This window comes from Rhineura floridana, chromosome 13, assembly GCF_030035675.1.
Source record: "Rhineura floridana isolate rRhiFlo1 chromosome 13, rRhiFlo1.hap2, whole genome shotgun sequence".
NCBI classification, from domain to species: Eukaryota; Metazoa; Chordata; class Lepidosauria; order Squamata; family Rhineuridae; genus Rhineura; species Rhineura floridana.
The window spans coordinates 3420863-3444881 of record NC_084492.1 but is presented as its reverse complement, the minus strand read 5'-3'; the positions used below and the strand labels follow the sequence as shown (position 1 = coordinate 3444881).

Sequence of the window (24019 nt, the reverse complement as noted above, 5' to 3'; positions counted from 1 at the left end):
CAGTTATGCAGCACTTTACACATAGAGTTATATCACACAGTCATCATACAGTGCCTAGATGCTCCATCCCTAGAATGCTGGAGCGTTGGGTATGCCCCTCCATAATTATAAACAAAATAAACATGAAAACTGATTCAGTGCTGGTTCCCAGATTCTGCAGACATGGAAATGCCACAAACTACCCCGACCAAGAAAGAAAGCGCTTGCAGGAGAGGTTGCACCCATTCGCCTTTTGCCTTTTTCCCTGGCCAAAGCAGAACGCTTCACCTTGCTAATCAACTTCAGTTAATCTCCAGAACTGTCTGCACCTGCCCACACTCACCTGGAGCAGAAAGAGCATCTCTTTAATTCCAGGCTGAAATCAAATAGGACAACAGGTTTGTTTTGCATCCCTCCACTTTTTAAATTTATTTATTATTATAAATTAAAAGAAACAGCAGCCTAGGATGAGTTACATTAATGAAAAGAGTTTCTAGTGATGGCTGTCACCATCATGTCCTGTTGATGAGTTTCCCGACAGCATCTGGCTGGCCACCATGACTGGATGGATCTTTGATCTCTGACCCAAGAACAATTCTAATTCTTGATTTTCTCAGAAAAGTTTGTGAACATGAAGCCTGCCTGGTCTCATGGCAAATGATGGTTTTGAATCAGAATGACTGAGGCTGTACTTTCTCTGTTCTAACTATTAACTTGGGATAGCGGCCAATCTCAGCGAGGGTGTGGAGATCAATGAAACAAGGATGAAATTAGTACTGATTGATGTCTAGAGCAGTGGTTCCCAACCTTTATGAGCACGGGACCCCCTTTATAAGCTGAAAATTTTTTGTGACCCCCCTCCCCCCAGGAAGGCAGGCTGGCTGCCAGGAAGGAAGGGGGAAAGCAGCCTTTCTTTGCAGCCTTGCTTCTTTTTGCTTCACGAAAACCCCTCTCCTCTCATTCTAAGTAAGGGTGTTGCCAGTAGCGGCAGTGCAAAGAGACAGGAGTCAATGATAGCAATCCCCTCTTCTTCCTGGTAGCCCCCCCCCCAGCCTCCTTTGGCATCTGCCATGTATTTTATAGGCTGATGCCTGCCCTTAGTGCGCCTGACAGATGCTCTGGCGCTTCAGCAAAAGGCCTCCCCTCTCTTTTGGAGCAAGGGGGAGGTGTCATCTGCAGCGGCAGTGGAAAGCAGACAGTGTAGAAGGAGTGAAGACTTTTTAAAAAATAATAATAAACAATTCATTTCTTTACTGTTCACGGCCCCCTCTGGATTACTTTGCGGCCCCCCTGTGGGTCCCGGCCCCCAGGTTGGGAACCACTGGTCTAGAGGCTTCTCTATGCCTTGTGCCCCTCATGGAGTAAGCTCAACATTCTACGTGCCATCCCTCCTCTGCAATTGTGACCAGAGGGCCTGATATGCACTGGGAAGGGACAAAGTGACCATGACAGTTAGCCACCCCTCACAAATGGGAGCAGCCTGAAGATACCCCAAATACCCAGCATCCATCCTGGTCCAAATCGAGCCCTCTGCTGCCACTCCTACGCCGGGTGGCTAGACCAGCCGGAGTGTCTGAACTGCTGTGGGGTTGTCTCAAGGGCCGTCTGTGCATTCAGTGACACCATCAGGCATACAAGGCCTCTGCCTAAGCCTCCTTGTCTATTGCACCCTTCTGGTATCTGTATCCTTCCTCCCCCCCCCCTTGGATGATCCCATAGTGGAGGTGAGGAGAGGGCATGCCCTGCTGCATATTCCACTAACATCTCAAAGCTCTTAGTGGCATTATCGAGCCAGATGGACTCCAACATAGGTCTGAAAGAGACAGACACACACACACACACACAGCATCAGTTGTGCATGAAAACCTGGGGAGCAACACCGTGTCAAAACAATATTTGGAAGAGTCAAGAGTGCCCTGAGCAGCTAAAGAGCAAGCTGGCCTCTTTGCAACTCTTACCTGAAGTCTGGAGCCGTGCCCGGAGTGAACTTGCTCGCCGCGTCCGAGGAGAAGACTGTGTCCGGATGCAAGGTTGTGCTGTGACTGATGATTCCACCTAGGGGAAGACAGCCATGGGAGTTTAGGGCTGAGGCAAAAAGCAGCTGCCACTGGAAAACATCATGAGCTGGGGGGAGGGGAAGGCCAAAGCAGCTCAGCCAAGGCCGCCAAAGGAGCCCCAAAGCTGCCACTGCTACGGATCTCTCTGAGCTTGGTGAGGGCAGACACACAGTCAGGTGCAGCTGCGACTTCAACATTCCAAACAGGCATTTCCACATCCTGATAGACTAGAACGTGATAGATCCAGGAAGGAGGGACAAGGCTAAGTGGAAGAAAGCAAAAGCCGCAGGTGCAATCGAAAACTGCCCCATGGAGAAGCCTGTAGCATTTCACTTGAAACTGGATCTTACAAGTCTCTCCCCCTCTTCCATGGTGAATTTTACATCTGAAGCACCTCAGGACAGGGACCTATCACCTTGTACTCTAGGAAGATCTATTCACAAATAAATAATAAAATCAGTGGGAGATGGACAAAAATGCAAAGGAGCAAAAAGTTCCAGAGCTCAGGCAACCTTTCAAGAAACTTATAAAAAAATTACATTTTGCATTTATATAGTGCATTTCAGTGTACTTCAGGTACATTATTCCAGTCATCATTAAAATAGCCCTATATGGCAGACCAGTATTATCAACTGTATTTTTACAGGTCAAGCAAAATATGAAGCTATGACTTTCTACTTTACACTCTTCACTGTTAGCTCTCCTGATGTCTCAGAGAGAGGGAAGTATCAGAGCACTGACACCAGCCAGAGGCACAGAGAACTGCCAGTTTTCATTCATTATCAAGCCTTCACAATGGTTGGGCTGTCTGGGATCCCACTGAGACACACTTAGGACCTGACTCCAGTGCTCTCCCAATGACACTTCCTCACTGGGTTAAGAAGGGTTGCTCCCTATCATGAGCTGGGAATGTTACTTATTTGTTAGGTCAGCTAACAGAAGAAACAAGAAGCAAATGCCACAGCACTACCGCTCTTTTTAATGAGGAAAAAAGCAGACAAGGCAACAAACGGCCCTTCAGAGGTACAGCTGCAATCACACCGCAGCTGTGGCATTCGTGGTCCATTCGGCAGAACTCCATCAACACCCTGACCCTTGGAGGCAGGCAGGGCTGGAACTTGGAGAGCGTCTCTTCCATGCAGGAGGGCAAGATACAAGTCCCACCCACATAGCCCCACCCACTGAAGCAAGTAGGAGGACCAACCCATTCAAGAATACCTTGCAGAAAAGATCTAGTTTTGCTGGGCTTTGCTCACTTGGCATAAGGTTTAAAGCAGCACTGTTTAGAGCCTGAGAGAAGGATGTCAAAAGGAGAAACAAGTTCTTAAGAAGTACCAACTATTACGATTTATTCTGGTTCAATGCATTTCGGAACACAAGTTCCTTTCTGAGGAGCAATTTTAAACTCTCAAGTTCTATCGAGTGTCTGAAGTGGCTTGCCCAAATGCTGCTGCCTCTCTGGCACTATCAGGAATACAAGCACTTCCCAAACACAAACACTACTGATTTCAGCAAGAAAGAGGACCGTCAACACAGAATACAACTGCAAGTTAAACACATTTGCAACATTTAGGTTAACTTAGTGGAGGGCTGGTCTGGCTCATTTCTCCACATCTCTCTACTGGCATTATTCCTGTTCACATGAGGAACGTGAAATCTGTATTGGTAAAGCCCTTCTGGGTCTTTCTGTATACTGGCTCACCCAAGGACACACACACACTGGTGTACAAATCATGCCCAAAGCACTCCTGTATCAGCAAAAATGAAAGCCCTCAGAAGCCCAGAGGAGCAGCACAAAACCAGCAAGCGGAACACAAGGGCCGATTACCTCCAAGTGCTCCTGACTGGTCCAGGAGCCTAATTCTGCTCTCCGCGAGCCAGGGCCCAGTTCTACCGAACGAACCCTCTCAGCAAACTTGAGGGAACAGAGGGTCTCGCTTGTGTTCTTCTCAACTGGAGAGACCTGGGGGGGAGGGGGAAAGGGAACATTCATGATGATCAGTGCCCGAAGCTGGAAGAATTGAGTGAGAAGTTGTGAGGTGGTTCTGCGGATACCTCCCGTGCCATCTCTTTGAAGAACAAAATTTGCTTTTGGCATACAGGATATCCTGTCCCCATGTGGAGAAGATTCATGCTATTTGCCCCCTTTTCCTACAGGTGTGTAAGATGGAAAGCAGGGGGAGAAGAAGCAGGGGTAGCCTTGCTGCCCTTTGCAAGTTTGGCTGGGGTTTTTTGTTTGCTTGTTGAAATGGCTCCAGGGCTGGGGTGACACAGGTCAGCACATACAAACATTGCTTAGATCGCCAAACAGTACAAGCAGGGGACTCGCGTCAACTGCACTCAATGTGGCAGTCAAAAGAGGAATGGCCTGGCTGCTGGGGAGAAGCGGAAGCATCGCTCTGCATCAGATACAAAATGCTGCCCTTGCAGTTAACGCTGTGTTTCTTGAAAGCGCCGCCCCTCCCGTCCCAAGTCCCTATTGCTCATGGAAGCACCCACCTGGACCATCATGAGGGTCTTGCTTTCGCCACTGAGAGAGTCTTGAAGGAGGTAAGTCAGCTTGGAGTTGCGGAACGGCACATGACCCTGGCGGGAGCGCAGGGCATAAATCACGTCTCCCAAAGCCGAGAGCGATTTGTTGATGTACTGTGCCTCACGCAGCCTGCTCCCCTCTGCACCAGACCTCCCCACACGCTCAGAGCCCGCCAGATCTACCAAATTCAGCTTCCCTAGAAGGAAAGAAGTCAGACACACTTGGGTTGCAATCCTAAGCATTATTAATTAATACATTAATACTTATTAATACATTTATGACCTTTTTGACAGGATGACAAGCTAGTTTTCTGCTGTTTATATATATATATTCTCTTACAACTTACTCTGTTCAATTAAATATAAATAATGTGTTAATTTAAAATTAAAAGAGTCCCAACAACTCAGCTATTTTTCCAGCCTCAAGAACTTCCAATAAGTTTTGTTTTATATCTACAACAGTAACAGATAGAGATTCATGGCATCTTGCATTCTTTCATTTCTATAAGATACAAATAACTCTTTCATGGAAAACTCTTTCATCTTTCTTTGTCTACCTTTTCTGACCCTAATAATATGTTTTATAATCTGCTCTATATCCCAGCCTTTATTTAGCCACATTTCCAATTCAGGTGGTTCTGATTTTTTCCACACTTGACATAAGGTCATGCAGGCTGCTCCCAAAAAATGAACAATCACTCCTTGAGATAACCAAGTTTCTGCCATCTTGAATGTCAGAAGTCCAGTCTGGGTTTGCACTCAACTATGCTAGTATATCTCCCTTGATGTGCCATACACCCTGAGCATTCCATTTCCAAGTTATATCTAACAGCCATTCTAAGGCACTACGTAAAACAACCCTTGTTTTGACAGCTACTGAGCATATCCACAGAGAACTATTAACAGGCAACCTGCCCAAATATACAAGCAGCTGTTGTATGAAATGAAAGTTGGGTGGTGCCATTTCTCCACATTTCCTCACCATGGCAAGTTCAGGATGTCTGAAGAAGCCAGTGTTCCTACTGTCTTGTTAATTCATCTGCTACCCAAAGGTTAAAGAAATGCACTCTGGGAATGGAGACCCCCATAGGGGGCTGGCTTGCAAATTGTGTCTTGTCGGACCATGTCCATTTGGTCCAGCAATCATTCTCCAACGGTCTTGCCAGTGGCCATTGGAGACTCCTGGCATGGCCCACTCCTGGTGCTTGTTCCCAGGTTCTGCTGGCCTCAGCTACAATGTCATTTGTCTATCATCTACACCAGTTATTCATTCATTTTCTCCAAGAATTTGTTTCACAAGTAATTCACTCATGACCCAGGTTAGGAGACCAAGGTTCCTTCATGGTTGACAACAATTATGGGTAGATTCCCTCCAACCTGTGGTTCGTATTCCTGTGCTGTAATCAAGTCCCCTCACAGTGACAATTAGGAGGGCATGAGACCGAGAGCTGTGCTCATTCAGATAGGTGCTTTCAGTCGCTCGGTGGATATGACCAAATTCAAAGACCTGGAATAAAGGCACAGAGAGAGACCGCCAACGTCAAGTCACACTTGCCTTTAACAGCCAATTCTCTCCTCCCTATGTGACCATCATTTCAGGCACTTGGCATCCATTCAGAATGCAATGGGAGGGCTGAGCAGCAGGAAAAGCCTTTGCAGAGTTTCCCTAGCCCAACATCATCAGTGAAGGTCCTTAAAATTTGCTACACATGAAAATAGCTGAACACTACAACCCCAAGAAATGTGAAAATCCATGCAGGCTGCACAGTAAACTCAGCCAGTTTCGCAGTGAAAAATGCACAATGCATCCCATGTCACATTTTCATATAATCACATACACGGAAGCAGTTTCTGATACTTGCGTCATAAAATGTCCATTAAATTCTTAATTTATGCTTTCTGCAGGATAACCCGAAAGCTCACTAACAGTTCTCAGCCGGGGTGCACATCCCTCACAAGAACCCAAACTGGGTGCTGATTTGCTCTCCAGAGTGAAGTCCCCTCTACTTTCTGACCTGATTGATGTCTTCTACACAATGGACAGGGAACTCCGTTAGGCCTGGCACATAGAGCTGCCCACTGCCATCTGGGCACAGTTTGATGTCCAGCTTCTCCTGAGGCTCCTTTCCAAGCAAGTCTCTGAAACAGAGGCAAGAAGGATCTTTGCAAGGGATTGCTCTCTAAGAAGACAGGTTTTCCAACACAGAAGGATGGAACAGAGACGTAAAAAGCCGTAAGAATAGACACCCTATAGGTGATTACCAACACAAAACTCCCACACTGGTTCTGTTGCAGTAGTGTCAGAGAAAGGAGGTGCAATTTCAGCCTTCTTAAGTTACAAACTGCAAGAGGACAGTGTCCCTCAACCTGAAAGTCCCCAGTGCCAAACACAATTCAAGTGCACTGAAAGGAGAGAGGGAGCAGCTAACCGAAGGAGGGGGAACCAGAGATCAAGTATTCGTCAGTCAAAGGATTTTTAAAAATCTAAACAAATTCTAACTAGTCACAATGAAGTGCCTAAGGGTACAGCTACCCAAGCAGAACTTGGTCCTGAAAACTGGCAAACAGAGTTGCCACTGTGAGAGCTTGTCTGTTCCAGGGCTCAGCTCTGGAACTTGTTTCAACATCAGAGCTAATTTCCAGAGCATCTGAATTCACATGTTAAGATTGCCTGCAACGTATGCATCACTTGCCACCACTGGAGTGAGAGGGCTGGGCTTCAGAAGGTAAGCCTAGTATTCCCTTGTTCTGGGAAGCTGGGAGAGCTCCCATTGTGGGAAACGCAAACAGTGCCGTCACCAACAACATTGTTTTTTGGGAGATTCTAGAGTTTTGCATCTAAAGCCTCAGAAGTCTTTGGCATCCTGCCATACCTGAGGGCTTCATTGTAGATCTCTGCCACACTGACGGTGATCTTGTAGTTCCAGTCTGAGGCTTTCACTTGCACTTCTGAGAAGAGAAGCTGGAGTGCCCGCTGGTTGATTCCCGGGTTTTCAGGAGTTCCCTGGTGAGGAAGATGGAAGGAAGGATATTGTGTTCCTTCAATGCATTAACATGGCATAAAGAGAAAGGAACACCAGAAAGTGCAGGGGGAATACTCTTGTGGGGCAACCCAGCAGAGACTGTGATGTGGATTTACCAACTGCCCTTCCCTCTGCCCATCTGCCCCCACCCCAGTGGTGAGGGCCACAGGCATGAGAGCTCTGCTGCATCAGACCAAGGTCCAAAAGGAATCCTCTGAGAAGTTGGAGGATATGGATTATCTGGATCCAATCAGGGTTCAGGCCTGTTTTGAAATTTGTTAAGGGAGAAGGAGGGAGGCAGGGACGGAGTGCAACCATATCACTCTTGTTTGATCTCTCCGAGTTTTTTGATTCCATACACCACAGTATCCTCCTGGTCTGACCACTGTCTTGCGGTGGTTCAGTTCCTGTTTGCGAGACTGGTATCAGAAGAGAATGGGGTGACTGCATCCCAGCCCCCGAGGTGCCACAGGAAAGTACTTCCTCCAATGCTATTTAAGATCTATATAAAGATGCTGAGAACGGTCAGTATCAGATTTAGAACATAATGTCAGCAATAAGCTGATGATACCCAGCTCTATTTCTCTGTTGCATCTGAATTGGATGAAGCCATGCAAGTTCTGAACAAGTGTGTTTGGATGCAGTAATGGGCTGAATGATGGCCAATAAACAGAAACTGAATCCTGGTAAGTTGGAGGAATTATGAGTCCAGAAATTGGCTGATGTGCTTGTTCTGGATGGGGTTGTACTCCCCCTGAAGGTACACAGTTTGGGCATGCTCCTTGATTAATCTTTCTCCCTGGAGGCTCAAGTGTCTACAGTCGCTAGGAGTGCCTTCTACCAGGTTTAACTGCTACACCTAGTCCTGGATTCGGATAGCCTGGCCATTTTGACCTACACACTGGTAACCTCTAGACTGGATTACATCCCTTGAGGATAGTTGGGAAGCTGGTGCACAATGCCGCAGCAAGGTTACTCAGTGGAGTGTTCAAGTGGGTACATATTACATTGCTCCAACAGGAGCTGCATTGGCTGCCAATACACTTCCAAGCCAAGTTAAAGGGTTTGGCTTTAACCTATATAGCCCAGAACAACATGGGACCAGAATACCCACAGGAATCCCTCTTCTCCTACCCCCCTTCCTAAGCATTGCTCTCAGCTGCAGAGGCCCTCTTGGTTGTGCCACAATCTTGGTCGGCAGCAACCAGTGTGGAGGAAAGGCCTTTTCTGTGGCGTCCCCCTCCTATGGAATTGTTTCCCTTCAGAGCTCTGACAAGCGCCAACACTGCTGGTATTTTAGCGCTTGCTAAAAACATACCTGTGCACTCAAATCTTTCTGATGTTTAACGTTAGGAATCAATGAATGGTGCCTTTGGATTATCAGCTGCATTTTTTAAATTGCAATTTTACTGTTTTGTCATTTTAACTTGTATGCCACTTTGAGACAGATTGTAAGTGTATATAAAATCAATAAATCAACCCATCACCACATCTCATGGTAGCAGGACCATGACAGTGCTCAAGGGGCCCCATTTTACAAAATAAAGCCAGCACTGTGGCTCTGTAACTGTTCTTAAGTAGCCAAGAAGCAGCAGCAGAAAGTTGTGTGTCTGATCAGTGCTTCTGGCTGTTTGCAAAGGAACTATGGGATACTTCATGGCAACTGGCAATCCCCAAGAGCATATTTTTCACTTGGAAGTGCTGGCAGGCCAACCGTCTGTGTTAACTGGTACCTCCGTGGGGACGGGGGTGGGGACGCAGCATCAGTTCTCCTAGTCGGTGATGATGAGTAGGACATAAATGTCCATCTGCCCTTGTTTTAAAAGTTTTATATACCATTTTTCTATTTAAAAATGCAAACCAATAAAACCTGTGATAAACATTAGAACAACATAAAAAAGATATTAGAATTCAAGAGTTGTCACCAACTAGCTCCTACTCGGCTTAGACCCATTGAAATTAATGGAACCAAGTTAGTCATGGCCATTCATTTCAATGGATATACTCGGAGTAGAACTAACTTTGGATACCACCCCAAAATGCTACCACAAAGCCCCCTCAGAAAGCATGAACACAATATATAACAGTCTGCCCAATACTGCAGCCGGAAAGCCCAAACAGCAACTGAAACACTGGAAAGAAAGCCTAGCCACTTTTGCTCCTTGAGGTGTGGCACGCAAGAGCCAAGGATCAACCCTACTCTCCCAGTGAAGGATGAGCCAAGAGCGTTGGGAAGGTTCCTTCCTTTTCCAGTTGGCCACAGGCAACCAGCTTTATTTCCCCCTAGTTGTGACCCTGCCTTCCAGAAGAAAAGGCAACTCTTTCCTGTATGTTCCACTCCTCCGCTGACTGAGAACAAGCAGGAGAACTGTTTGCTTATGCAGCCTAAAACTACACAAAGATGCAGCCTGTAAAACTTACGGAGGAAGAGTGTATGACAGCTTCAGTACATTGTTTTAGGGCCATCCCATGGGGCAAGGCCTCCTGGGGTGACATGAATAACTAGGGAGGCTCATTAGAAAGAAGGTGCTCCCCAGGATATGCGGGTGCCAGACCATGTTTGCCACCATCTCGAATTGAACATACAGGCAGAGGTGTAATGTGGGCCCTTATGTCCAGACCCTATCAATAGGCTGAAACCGCCCCACCCCACCTCCAGCAGGCAGTGTGAACATGGACTCCAGAAACAGTGTAGTATAAGCAAATTAAAGAAAGGAGAGGAGACAGAAGGAAATGAAAAGCTGCTCACCTCCATCGTGTATGTCTTGCCGGCACCTGTCTGCCCATAGGCAAAAATACAAACATTGTAACCGTCAATGCAGGATGTGATCAGGGATTGCACTTCCCGGAAGACCTTGAGAAAACAAAGCTTGCTTAAGGTATCTGCAAAGTAATTTCCTCCGCTGCCAATCAGGCTCCATATCTATGACTGTCAGACTTCTTACATAGAGAGTGAAGAAGGAAGAAGAGGTGCTGCCGCAGCAACTTATCTGATTTGCCTACTGGTAAATAAATTCCTAACTAATTAAAGAATTCAGCAAATGAGATGTTTCCTTCGAGCGACATTCCTGTTTCTCTCACACAGCAGACATTCTTGCTAACTTAGCAGTAGAACACTGTGGCTTTACTTACATCTTCCTGTGTTGCTTCTGGAGGAAAAACCTTGTCAAGTTCAAATGATACCAGCTTCCCTTTATGCATCAGATGCAAGACGGCATCATCATCAGAGTCAAATGTCACAGCATTGGCAGCTTCTGGCCCAACACCATCCTCTTTACATACTGGCCTAACGCGACCAAACACACGGATATTGCCTGCAAAATAAATTATGCAGCTTTATATATCTGAGAATAGCTGGCTTCCTGGCTCCTGAGCTACTCCACCGAGGGTGATAGCTATTTCACCCGCTAGGCTATCCCCAAAGAGCCATCTTTCCAAATGGCATTTAGGGGAAGGCTATAGTTCAAAACTTTGCTTTCAGTAATGTGGAAAGTGTACAAATCCACCCGTTGTCTACCAAAGAACCAACCAACAGCAAAGCCACCTGAACCAATGTGGTGTGTGTGTTCCTTGCACAAGGGATGGGAAGATGTTTACATCCTAAGGCCTCCCCCAACTCTCAAGCTGGGCATCCCAGAAACAACCACCTTGGGGTTCAGCTTCATATTAATCAGACTCAGAGCTCTTGACTGGCATCTCTGCCCTGCCCTGCCCCCAAGAAACATGCACAGAGACACACAGACCTTTTAACCGCACAAGTTCATTGTGGCATTTTTTCCGGAGCTGCAGTTCTCGACGATATTTTCTTAGAAGCTCCTGATTTGTATTGTTCACCTCTTCAATGGCCTGCCCAATCTTCAAGAGAGAACAAAAGGAGGGTAACATCATTGTGAGCGGTGAAGAATCTCACCTATCCTCAATCCCATCCGAATCTCCCCATCTCAATTAGCCATTCCTAACAAGGGCTCATCTACATGATGGTTTAGTGTGTGTTCGGCACTACTCACATCCCCTTTTAATCTGCATGGTTCACGTGATGGTACCGGCAAACAGAAGCTATCACACAGTTTCCCGCCTGTAAATCAGTACTAACCCAACCCTCTGATAATACAAAAAGGGAAGGAAAAAACATCTCAGCTGTGCTGTCCTTGCAGGCACTTTGCTCTGATGTCTTTAGGTGAGTGTGTCGACCATTCCCCTATCCATGCTCACTCACTCCTCCCTTTGTTCATTTTGTTTCCTGAGGGGTGAGAAGCAACTTCTGGCTGCTCTGCAGCAATCAGCTCCTACCTAACATGATTGATCCCAGTGACAACAGAAACAGCATGTTTACAGCTGGAATTGAACCCTTACTGTGGATGGTGCAAATTGAAAACGGAGGTTTAAAAAGTGTCTTTTATACGAACCAGTGCTCCCGTGTGGATAAGCCCTAAAAAGGAACTTCACAACAGAAAGGAAAGGGGCAGTCCCACATGGTTGAGAGTGTGGGATTCAGTCCTGAGATTTGAAAGAGGAACAATCCTGCTGTTGGACTGACCTCAGCCTTGGCACTCTGTAGAGCTTCTTGGAGAAGAACAGGAAATTCTCTGACCTGTTGCTTCAGGCTATTGTAATCATTGGTAAGCGTTCGAAGAGCTGGTTGGAGTGTCAAGAGATTTGTCCTCACTCCTACAGAGAAGTATAAATGCACACTGAGGAGACATTACAGACTCAATACATTTTCCCATTTTCATTGCCACAAACCATTTTCCTTCCGTAAACAAAACCACAATAAAGTAAATATAGGTTCCAAGTATCTCTAAAATGACAGACAACTTCTTCAAAAGCCTAATGAGGCCCTAGAAAGAAACATGTTGATGTTCACCTGCCAAGTTCTCGTGAACAGCTTTCATTTCCACTTGTGCTCGAGCAAATGCTTCTTCAATGGCTCGATTCTTGTCCTCCTCCATGTTCTGCATCTCTTCCAGCATCTGCTCATTGGCCCGTTCTAGCTCAGACTCATACATTGTAACCTAGAAAATGAACCAAATCACCTGGTCAGGCTGAAGGGGCCGGGTGGCTTCTTTTCCTCTCCCACAGGGATGGGCAAAAGTGGCAATTTCAGTTCCTCCCAGGTTCTTGTTTTCCAATCTTAAATTCAGTTCCCCACATTTCTACATCAGTCTGCAGCCATTGTTTTAAGAAGTCCTCATGAAAATTCATCAGCATTTTAGTGTGAATTTCTCCTAATAACTTTTTTCTACACATTTTCTCCTTATATATGAAAAGCAATAATCCATAATAAAATGCATTTTTATATGTTATTTTCATGAACACAAATGGCCCCTGGAGTTTCCCAAGGAGTGCCTGTGTGTGATGGGGGTGGGGGTGGAGATGGGCTTTTACCTGCAGACCTTCATTAATTTTTCTGCTTATGTTTTTTATGGAATGTATTTGTATTTTATTGTACGTCGCCCAGACTGGCAGGATAACCCCTGCCAGATGGGCGTCTAACAAATTTAATAAATAAATAAATAAAATATGCATAGGGCCATTCACTGCCTCTCAGCCTCAGAGGAAGGCGATGGTAAACCCCCTCTGAATACCGCTTACCATGAAAATCCTATTCACAGGGTCACCATAAGTCGGGATCAACTTGAAGGCAGCCCATTTCCATTTTCCATTATCCTAGTATATGCTTTTTCGTACACATTACTTGATTAGAGAACTGCACTAAAAATTCAGAGAATTGTGAATTTCGAAGGACAGCTGAGTCTTGGTTAACGTATTGATTCAGAAAGTGTGAATGTGGTAGGTTTGCCTTTAAGTGCAAACTTAATTGAGTTTCTCTCCCATCTGCCTCTAGCAACACAGAGGAGAGCTCTTTCTGCTGCTGACATTAGGACCCAGACCATCACCTCTGGGCACTTCTTCCAGACCAATGAGGCTTCAGAGGGAACCTGGAGAGGAAGAGACTTCTGCAGAAATCTAGAGGACAAAAGTACAGCAAGGGGAACCCAGAAGCGAAAGGAGCCTGAAGTCTCTTGCAAGGGACCATGAGAAGAGGAGAAAACACCAGTGCACCAGCCCAAGAGTCCTCAACTCCCAGCCAATAAACACACATCCTCAAAGTGTTTCCTGTTCTTTCCACATGCATCATTTTGAACAAATTGTCTTAACTCCTGTTTCTCTCTTTTCCCTCACTCTGCTTACCTGAGCTCTGAGCTGAGCTGCTGCCTTCTGAGAGTTCTGCAGCTGCTGCTCCATCTCTTTCAGCACCTGCCTCTGCATTCCAACTTGGTCCTGTAAGTACTGGTTCCGGGACTGGGCTTCACAAAGGGCCTGCTTGGTCTTTGACGACTCAACTTCCATAGTTCTGATGACATACTGGAGGAAACGAAAGCAGGAATACATCTGCTGAAGTGAAGCACTCAGCATCCCAACAGAAAGATGTCACGGTTAATCACAGGGGACTTCTACCTGACAAAGATCTCTGACTGAAGTTCTGAAAACTGGAGGACTCTGCATCAACCACATCCTTCAAGGAGCTTCACTTTGAGAAAACTTAAGGAACAGAGCATTTGCAAGCTATTTTCTCTCACCTTAATCTGCTGAGGCTGGGTTCTGAGGCTGGCGATCATCTCCTGACTGTCCCTCAGTCTCCGGCTGAGCCGCTCCTCCTCCTCTGCCTTCTCTGCTAGACAGTCCTTTAGCCGTAGCTCCACTTCTGCCAGGCGATTGGTTTTCTGCTCCACTTCTAGGTCCAGTTCAGACAGGCGCCCTTTCACTTCTTCCGCTTCTTGCTTTAGCTGGGCCAGCTTTTCCTGCAACTTCACATTCTCCTGAGCAGCAAGCAGGGAGGGAGAAATACTGCACATAAGGAACACTGCTGAGATTGAACAGCCTGCAGGCCAGCCCCCCAGGAGGAAGAAGAAACAATTCTTTACCTTGCTATGCTCACAGTTCACACATCTCACAGGCTGCTTCTTGAGCTCCTGCAGCTGTGCCTCACACATCTTCATCTCTTGCTTTAGACGCACATTTTCTGCAACCAGCAGGTCTCGGTGCTTCTCCAGGTCTGTGCCACCCTGAGAAGAGTATAGGAGGTAATCAGGGGGTTAGAGGAACATAGGCATTGTGAGCAATTTTGCTCCTTTAACTACCAAGTCATCTACTGGACCCCAGAGAAATCACACTAAGAGCTAGAAAATTTTCCACTGAGAAATATAACAGTGGAAAGTTTTCAATTTCAGAAATGCTTCCAGCCAACCTGAGATCAACTAAAACTCACAAGGATATCTATAATCGAAAACATGCTATTTATTTAAGCAGAACAGGCAAAATGTACAAGTTATGGACTCATCCTCTAAGGCAGCCTTTCCCAACCAGTGTGCCTCCAGATGTTATTGGACCACAATTCCCATCTTTCCTGACCATTGGCAATGCTGGCTGAGGCTGATGGGAGTTGTGGTCCAACAACATCTGGAGGCACACTGGTTGGGAAAGGCTGCTCTAAGGAGTTACTAGCTATGGAAGCACTATCATCTGTACTTAATTAAAATCAATAAATTCTAAAACTCCTTTTCACTGACAAAGTGCAAGTAAGAATGCTCACAATGAGATCTGATTGGATGTGGAGATAGCATACCTAAGTGTGTTACCTAAGTTAATTATGGCATTATGAGAGCACTATGCTCAATAAAAAGGTTTCCTAGACTATTAGATATAATCACACTGTCTTTTGAAGACGTCAGGAGACCTCAACAGGGTTCCAGGCCAGCTTGGGAAAGGATGAGGCTCAGTGACAGAGCACATGTTTTATCTGGGGAGAGCCACTGCCAGTGTGAAGAGCTGCTGCCTGTTTTCTGTCGAAAGAGTCAAGCTCCAGCGAGATCCACATACCTTGCTGTGAATGTTTCATCATTAAAAGTGTGCAACGTATACGGGCTGCGTCATGATACGACATCAAATTTAGTATTCCTAGTCCTCCCAATTTTGTTGATTTATAGAAAACATTATTCCTAAGTCTTGCTCTCTTGTTTTGATGGATGAAATTATTTATTAATTTTTGCCATTTAAAAAATATTTCTATGTCAATTTGAATTGGAAGGATCTGGAATAGGAAATTGAAATGGGGTAATACTTACATTTTTACAGTGGCTATCCTGCCTAACCAAGAAAGCTGAAGATTGTTCCATTTTTTCATGTCTAGTTTAACAGATCTTACCAAGACATCAAAATTCATTTTCTTCAGCATTTTCCAGTTTTTAGTAATAAGTACACCAAGGTACTTTATGTGTTTAGGACATAATTTAATTTTAGATAATTTGTGTAAATGTAATTGATCAGGTGGTGATACATTAATATTCAGCATCTCAGATTTTTTGTAGTTAATTTCCATTCCTGATACACCACCATAATCTGTGATTTCTTTAAGTACTGCTGGTAAAGAAGACAATGGGTTTTCTAACATTAAAGCAAAATCATCTGCAAAGAGATTTATTTGTTTTGCTGTATCATATTGTGATTTTATTGTATTCTCTGTGTTCACCGCCCAGAGAGCTATTGCTAGTCGGGCGGTATAAAAGCCTAATAAATAAATAAAATAAACACTGGGCTAGATGGACCAATGGTTTGGTTTTGTATGAGACAGCTCCTTGCGTTCCATGGAGAATGACTTACCAACTACACTTAACATAGACTGTTTGTAAACTCTCTCAATTCATTACCTGAATTGATCTAGCAGTACAAACTGAGTGTGTAGGTTGGTTAATTACCATTTTCTTTCACACCTGCCCCAGTGCTGGTAACACCCTTATAATTGGTGTGACTGGCTTTTTGCATTGTATGGAATATTGTTTTCATTATGCCATTATTAGCATATCTGTAATATATATTAAATATTCATTCTGTTTCCTGTACATGTTTTTCAATCCAGGTTGCATTTGGGTTCCTGCTGTTTATGGGCAATTCCATGTCAATTCTTTTTCCCTTCAGAAGAGGAGATACCAGGCAGGGTCTCTAAGCTTACATTGTTCCATTATCTGTTTCCAAATGAAGTTACCCTGCACTTCCCCTCAGCAACAGGAAGGAACTCTGATCAGGCAGAGAGAAATGCACACAGAGAAACAAGTCTTGTCTTTTTTGTGGGGAAAATATCACTACTGTAAAAGAGTGTCTATTCTTCTACTAACATAGACCAATTAATAGCTGACAACTCCTCAGAGAGGCATTAAGGGGGAAAAACCAATGAGAAAAGAGTAAAGCCTGAATGATGGACACTATGGGACCATCTGCAGAATAACAGGATTAATATTTCAAATGGGAAGGGGGGATTTCAACAAAGTACCTTGAGAGAGCCAGAATCCACAACACTTTCTGCCTAGGCCAAATCAATAAACTAAGTATGATTAAGTATGAGCAGAAAAGGAAGGGGAACTTCTACAAATACCAGCAAACAGGCTGCTTAGAGTGCTTTCCTTGGGAGACCTCAGGAAAAAAATGGAGGCCAGTATGGCTCAAGTTCATCACATCGACTTGCAAAACTTGTAAACTGGTGCTGTGTGTCACAAATAAATGCAAAGGTCAGTTTGCTCATTCAGAACAATTTTAGCTGCCCCCCACTTAGGATAAAGAAATCCAAAGCTGTTTATTTACATAAACAGAGCTTCACTAACCCCTCACCCCCTACACACACAGGACAGTCCTCACTAAAGGAGGATTTCCACAATGATTCTTTTTTTTTTTTTTCAATAATTTTTATTCAAATTTTCATAAAACATACAAGACGAAATCATAAAACATTCAAAGACAAAAAACAAAATCAAAAATAGTTAAACAAAAAAAAAATAAAAATAAAAATAAAAATAAAAAATAAAAAATAAAAAATAAAGAGTAAAATATTGACTTCCCATTTGTCAAAGATCAGATCAGTTATAAGTCTATAATATATAACAATCCTGTCTCTTAAGTCATATTATAAAATCACTTTCCTCCAATAGTTATCTTACTTAATCATCAAATCTCATAAACATTACTTTATTCTTTCCACAAAAAGTCAAAGAGAGGTTTCAATTCTTTAAGAAATATATCTATCAATTTTTTTTTTCCAGATAAGCATATCGATTAATCCATCTCATTACTAATTATGATAATCTTATTGTCATAACCATAGTAAAAATAAACATTTCAATTAATCCATCACATCAGAATCTGTTAGGTTCAGTAATTTCAGTAGCCATTATTCTATTATCCCTATTAGTTCCATTTTCCATCTTCCATCTTCAGTAGTCTTGTTAAGTCCAGTAATTTCGGTATCCAATCTTCCATTATCAGTATTCCATAATAATCTTGCTGTCAAAGCCATAGTCATATAGTAAGAGTCTGATGGGAATTACCTCTATCCCAAATATTTTCTTGCCATCCATTCTGAATAGGTTGCTGAAATACTGCTGTAAAATCATATCTCTGTTCTTTTTTTCAAAATACACTGGGTCATCTCTTGAAAGTTTTTCCATTGTCACATGGCTGCAGTTAATTCCATAGATTTTCTCTATATTGGGCTCCATCACATCATTCCAGTCTAGAAGATTATCCATGCCATTGATAACTTTATCTCTAGAATCTTCATTAATTTCTTCAGAGATAACATTGAGTTCCAAACAATAGATTTTATTTCTAAAGTCCATAGACTCCAAATCTTTTTCCTGTTCCACGTTTGTTCCAATCTCCGGGGTCTCCTCTCTCACAGGGACCCCTGTTCCAGTCTCCAGGGTCTCCTCTCTCACAGGGACCCCTGTTCCAGTCTCCAGGGTCTCCTCTCTCACAAGGACCCCTATGTCTTTAATCTCCTGTGTCTCCAAACAATAGATTTTATTTCTAAAGTCCATAGACTCCAAATCTTTTTCCTGTTCCACGTTTGTTCCAATCTCCGGGGTCTCCTCTCTCACAGGGACCCCTTCCAGGGTCACCTCTCTCACAGGGACCCCTATATCTTTAATCTCCTGCGTCATTTTACTCAATTCAATTTTCAGCTCCTTACAACCCTGTCGCAGGTTTTGTTTCGTTATCTCAATCTCATCCATTATTTTCTGAAACATAGTTATTTCCATATTCTCAGCCACTTTCTTAATTGCCATTTTAAAAGAAAAATATAGGAAAACCACTTCTTATTTCAGCAACAATTGGGTTAATACTCCAAACTTGGTGACATCACAGTATAAACAGAGCAGACAGCCTTATCTCTCCATAGTTAAGTAAACAAAATGCAGTTCCCAGGATCGAAACAATTAATGGCAGTCGTCAGGAAACAGATTCGTCAAAAAAAAATAGACCAAAAAGAGAGTAGTCTCAGACACTATAATATTCTTCAAAATAAAAATCTGGAATAGAAATCCCTCTTCTGTGTATATCTTTAGAATGCAAATCCAGGACAGCTTTTTGCAACAAAAACAGAGATAAGCTATTAATTAGTGCGTAGCAGAGAGAAGTTATGGCTCCCCAGTGAGATGTCAAAAACCGATCAATCTGGCAAATCTCTTTTAAACAGCAACAATTTAAGTCAAATAAAAGAAAAATATAGAAAGAAGGGTGCTTGCCTGTTAGTGCGTTCTCTCTTAGAAGATAAGGTGAACGTTCGCTTTATCAGATAGAGCTTGCTGTTGAAAATCCGTCCCACCTTCGTCGGCTGGACCTCGTCCCATAAATTAATGAGATCTGGTCGTCCCAACAAAAATAGGCTTAGAGGTTAATCTCTTCGTTTCTCCCTACCCGGGAGAAGTTTAATCAGTCAAAAAAAAAGAAAAAACTGACTGATATATCTGAATAAGCTTCTTTTGAGGCAGGAGCCCGTCTCAAAAGCAGGCACAGGCTAAGTCACCCTTCCCGGAAGTCTGATTTCCACAATGATTCTTGTGCCCCAACCTTAAACATTCCTACTCAGAAACTAGTCCCACTGAGTTCAACAGCAGTTACTTCCTCTGTTTATGGTTACAACAGCCTACACATTAATGAAACCAGCTAAAGGGTTGTTTTCATTCTGTCTCATCAGCTTTCTCCAACTACCATGAGTGGGAGAGGAGTGGGGGGGCTTTTTCAACTCCTCCCTTTAGCTTGTAGCAGCCTTCATTGGTTGAGGAGGTGACCTTTGTGATGTTCCTATATTAATGTATATATGGTAAGTGTTGGTTGTTTAGAAGATACATGGTAAGTGGAGTGAAAGAGGGGGAGTGAATGGGCAGTAGAATGCGAGATGATTGGCTGAGTGTTTAAAATGGCTGAATGTATAAAAGGAAGAGTGAGAGTGGAATAGGGGGGAGAAGAGAAAGAGTGGGTTGCTTGGTGGGGTTTAGAGAGTTGTTTGACAGGAGAGAATGGAGAAGGAGGGAGGTGGAGTTCGGATTAGTATTGAGTAAAACCATATGCTTATGTGCCTTAAGAAGAAATCTTGTTAATCTTGTTAGCTTTGTTATCTTTAATAAATACTTAATTTGGTTTACCAAAGGCCTGATCCTTGGCTGGGGTTTCACAGACCAGAAGGGAGGGTAAGGTAATGACCAAGGCTGAAGGGGAACTGTAACAAATGGTGGCAGCGGTGAAGAGAATAACAATACCAGTATTCAGAGTCTCTGGGAATACTAGTATTGGGACGTTACTGGTGGTTGCCTAGCAGGGGGATCTGTTGAGATCTGTGCTAGAGCGGGGACAGAAACCATAAGAGAGAGCGGTCCGGACTGGTGGAGTCCCTGGTGGTGCCTAGTGACAGGCAGTAACCACGAGCAGGTAGGAACCTGACAGGGAAAGCCAGGGAAGGACGCCTCACAACCTTCTATCTGCAGCCAAATCTGGCCCACAATTCAGCAGCAGCCCCAGAGGCAAGCCTGAAAAACCTTGCTTCAATTACTGCTCCTGGGAGCTGGTTAAGGCCTACCGCTGTCTTGTGGTGGGCCGACTCCAAAGGGGTGACATCAAGAGGTTGCATTCCTTTGGGGTCGGTCTGACAGTGCCACCCTTCTTTGCTTTTTGTTTTTCCCTGGAATGTTTGTTGGATATTTGTGTCCTATTTATGGCAATAATTTTTTGCCAGGGTGAGAGCTGGCAGGACTAAGCCACCTGACCCACCCAGGGTGAGAGCCTGTGGTAGGGAATGAAATACGTCTTCCTAGGTAAAAGACAGAGGGCAGTATTTGTAATACCCCAGGGGAGAGGTGGGGTTACTTCTGGCTGGAATGGTTGCATCTCTCTTTTTTTGCCTGCATTGTGTCATTGTGATTAGAGGTGGGTTAAGGGAATTATATATCTGGCCCAGGGGGAGGAGGGGAGTGGGACTGTATCCCTGTGATAGTAGATAGGGGTGGTACAGAGGTGGGCAAAGATATGCCCCCTCTCCTCTGCCTACTGTATCTCAGAATGTAGGGATGCCGGTCTGCCACACACACCCTGGACTGGTAGTGCTGCTGTTAAATGCCAGCTATGTCCAAAATAAAACATCTATCATCCATGATGAGGGGGCCGGCCTGGCACATATAACCAAGACCTAGTTGGATGGGCTGGGAGGCCCTTTGCTAACTCAGCTATGACTGCCTGCGTATTTGATGCAGCACCAGTCTAAGTCAGGGGAGCAGGGCGATTGCTATCATCCATAAAAATTCAACCTCCCTCACCAGACCAATCCACACTTTGTTTGGGTTTGAGGGTTTGTTTGTGGTGTTGAGTCAAGAGAGACAGAACGGGGATGTAGTTAATGTACCATTCATTCTGCTGCACTACACCCTTCCTAACCAACCTGGCAGAGGTAGTCTCATATGTGGTGTTGGAGAACCCCTTCGTGGTAGTGTTGAATATTCACACTGAGGCTGCCTCAAATGGGCTTGCTTGGGACTCCATGGCCTGTATGACAACTATGGGGCTGTCTCAGTACATCACTGGTCTGACACACATGGCTGGACGTACCTTTGACCTGGTCTTTGCACAGAATGGATTGGTGATATTCCATTGATTGGCTTGTTATCATGGGCGGATCATTCCCTGGCAAGGTTTGGCTTGAGTGCTTCACACTGCAGGGGTGAGGGACTATTGAGATGGTCCACCTTCAGAGACATATGGAATCTAATGGATTCCTGAATGCTCTGGGGGATTTTCTGGCTGACATGGCTGGCACCCCATTAAGGCTCTTGTCACACTATGAAATAGTGATATGCACAGCACAATCAACATGGTCACTCCTGAGTGCCCTCGTCATCACTGTGGGGGATGTAGGTCACCTTGGTATTCTAGTGGCCTGTGTACGATGAAACAGGAGGGTGGACAGCTAGAATGCAGGTGGCGTGAATCTTGGTCTGAACATGACTGAGCATATGTAAGGTTTGGGGGCAAAATCACTCAGATTCAGGGCAAGTTGGATGCCACCATCAGAGCAAGTCCAATGGAAGCATCCAGTACACTGTATGCTCCATCAGTACTGGGTCAGTTTTTCATTAATGCAGCCTAAGGATGTGGACAGGCCGCTTGAAGATGTGTGGCCAACCACCTGCCCCCTTGACCCTTATCCATCTGGGCTTCTTAGAGCTGGCTGTGGCCAGTTGACTGGGTGGAAGCAGAGAATGATTAATGCTTTACTGGAGGAGGGTCAAGTAGTGACAAGTAGTACCCACAAGCAGTGGTGCATTCCCTCAAGAGGACCTCCTTGGACCCAGAAGTGTTAAACAACTATCATCCAGTGGCAAATATCCCCTTTTTGGGCAAGGTGCTTGAGAAGGTGGTGGTGGCCTAGCTTCAGGCATGCTTGCAGGAGACCAAATATCTGGATCCATTTCCATCTGGCTTTAGGCCCAGTCAAGACCCTAAAACTGCCTTGCTTGCCCTGGCTGATGACATTTGTCGGGAGAGAGATGGGATGAGTGCAACCCTGCTCAGTCTTTTTGATCTCTCTGTGACTTTTGATACCATTAACCATGGTATCCTTCTGGAGCAGCTCAGGGAGGTGGCGGCTGGGGGCGCTGTACTTGAGTGGTTCTGCTCCTACCTTCAGAGACATTTCCAGAAAGTAGTTATGGGAGGCTACTGTTTGATGCAATGGGAGCTTTCCTGATGTGTTCCGCAGAGTTCCATCCTGCCTCCCCATGCTATTAAACATCTACATGAAGCTGCTGTACTTTTGGAGTGAAGTGGCACCAATACGTGGATGACACCCAGCTCTACCTCTCTGTTCCATCTAAATCAAGAGAGGTGGTTGAAGTGTTAGACAATTGTTTGGAGGCAGTGATGGGCTGGATGCAGGCAAGCAAACTGTAACAGAATTCTGAAAATACTGAGCTGTTATGTGTTCCAAGTTCCTGAGTCCAGGAGGTAGGAAGAGAGCCTATTCTGGATGGGGTTGCATTCCCCTGGAAGGAGCAGGTTCATAGCCGGGGGGACCCTTGGATCCAACGTTGTCATTGAGGTTTAGGTGGCCTCAGTGGCTAGGAGTGCCCATTTCCAGCTACGGCTGGATCACCATCTGTTGCCCTTCTGGACACAAACGGCTTGGTCATGGTGCTCCATGCTCTGGTAATTCCAGACTGGATTATTGCAATGCACTCTATGTAGGACTGCCCTTGAAGACAACTTGGGAAACTTCAACTGGTCCAAAATGCAGCAACCAGATTACTGGCTGGTGTTGCTTTTAGAACTGTTTGAAAACAGTTGCATCAGAAATGAAAAAGTTCATTTGTGGACCCAATGTAAGGTGCTCATGCTACTATTTAAAGCCCTACACAACTTAGGCCACAAATATCTGAGAGACCGCCTCCTTCCCTACAGACCCTTTCTGGTGTTAAGATCAGCAGAGGGGGACCTTCTCGATAGTCCCACTGTGCAGGGAATGGTGGCCCAAGAGAGGGCATTCTCTGTGGCAACCCATAAGTTGTATAATTTCCTCCCCATGTAGCTGCATCGTCACTGCAGTTTTTGGCCTTCAACACTTGAAGTGCATGTTTTCAGGACCCAGCCTATTCCTATGACAGTAATCTGTTTTAACTGTTTTTTAACACTGAATTTTAATCTGTTGTAACCTGCCCTGGGACCTGCTGGTGAAGGGTGGGTGGTTAATAATAATTTCTTGTGGAAGTAAGATGATGTTAGTAAAGCAAAGCATATGCAGCTCACCAACACAGAATGGAGCCTGTTCATTTCCTGTGCTTGCACCAGGAGTTTGTCCTTCAGACTTTCTGTCTGTCAACACAGAAAAATAGATTTAAATAGACATCATTTCTACATTAGAAGACAAATGGAGATGTGTTTGAGAGCTTATTTTATTAAATATATAAGACTGATGATCAATAAAATTCTCTAGGTGGCTTACAAAATAAAAACAAACATTCTACCACATTTAAAAATACAAAATAGAACAATTAAAAATAAATACAACAATGTCTTTTCTGTAGAGACAGAACAAAACTATTTGCAGTGCAG

The 24019-nt window shown here is 44.6% G+C and overlaps 2 protein-coding genes across 13 annotated transcripts in view; one reads left to right on the top strand and one right to left on the bottom strand.

Moving 5' to 3' along the window:
* The window catches only part of LOC133369271 (uncharacterized), a 63733-nt gene extending 48745 nt beyond the window's left edge, over positions 1-14988 (top strand). For all 3 annotated transcript variants that reach the window (XR_009758854.1, XR_009758853.1, XR_009758855.1), the window contains exon 4: positions 13437-14988. The gene's annotated coding sequence lies outside the window, so the exon portion shown is untranslated. The remainder of the gene's footprint in view (positions 1-13436) is intronic.
* Positions 1-24019, bottom strand: part of KIFC3 (kinesin family member C3) — an 80486-nt gene that overhangs the window by 1537 nt on the left and 54930 nt on the right. For 9 of the 10 annotated variants that reach the window (XM_061594371.1, XM_061594373.1, XM_061594366.1 and 6 more), the window contains 15 exons: positions 23714-23779; positions 14518-14658; positions 14173-14412; positions 13784-13957; positions 12456-12603; positions 12129-12259; positions 11335-11446; positions 10724-10905; positions 10341-10445; positions 7442-7572; positions 6584-6707; positions 5946-6075; positions 4536-4765; positions 3865-3999; positions 1938-2034 (listed from right to left, as the gene is read on the bottom strand). In XM_061594371.1, coding sequence (XP_061450355.1) covers positions 1938-2034; positions 3865-3999; positions 4536-4765; positions 5946-6075; positions 6584-6707; positions 7442-7572; positions 10341-10445; positions 10724-10905; positions 11335-11446; positions 12129-12259; positions 12456-12603; positions 13784-13957; positions 14173-14412; positions 14518-14658; positions 23714-23779 — 2146 coding nt within the window. Of the gene's footprint in view, positions 1-322; positions 356-1937; positions 2035-3864; positions 4000-4535; positions 4766-5945; positions 6076-6583; positions 6708-7441; positions 7573-10340; positions 10446-10723; positions 10906-11334; positions 11447-12128; positions 12260-12455; positions 12604-13783; positions 13958-14172; positions 14413-14517; positions 14659-23713; positions 23780-24019 lie in introns of all 10 variants that reach the window. The other variant, XM_061594376.1, reaches the window with a different exon arrangement.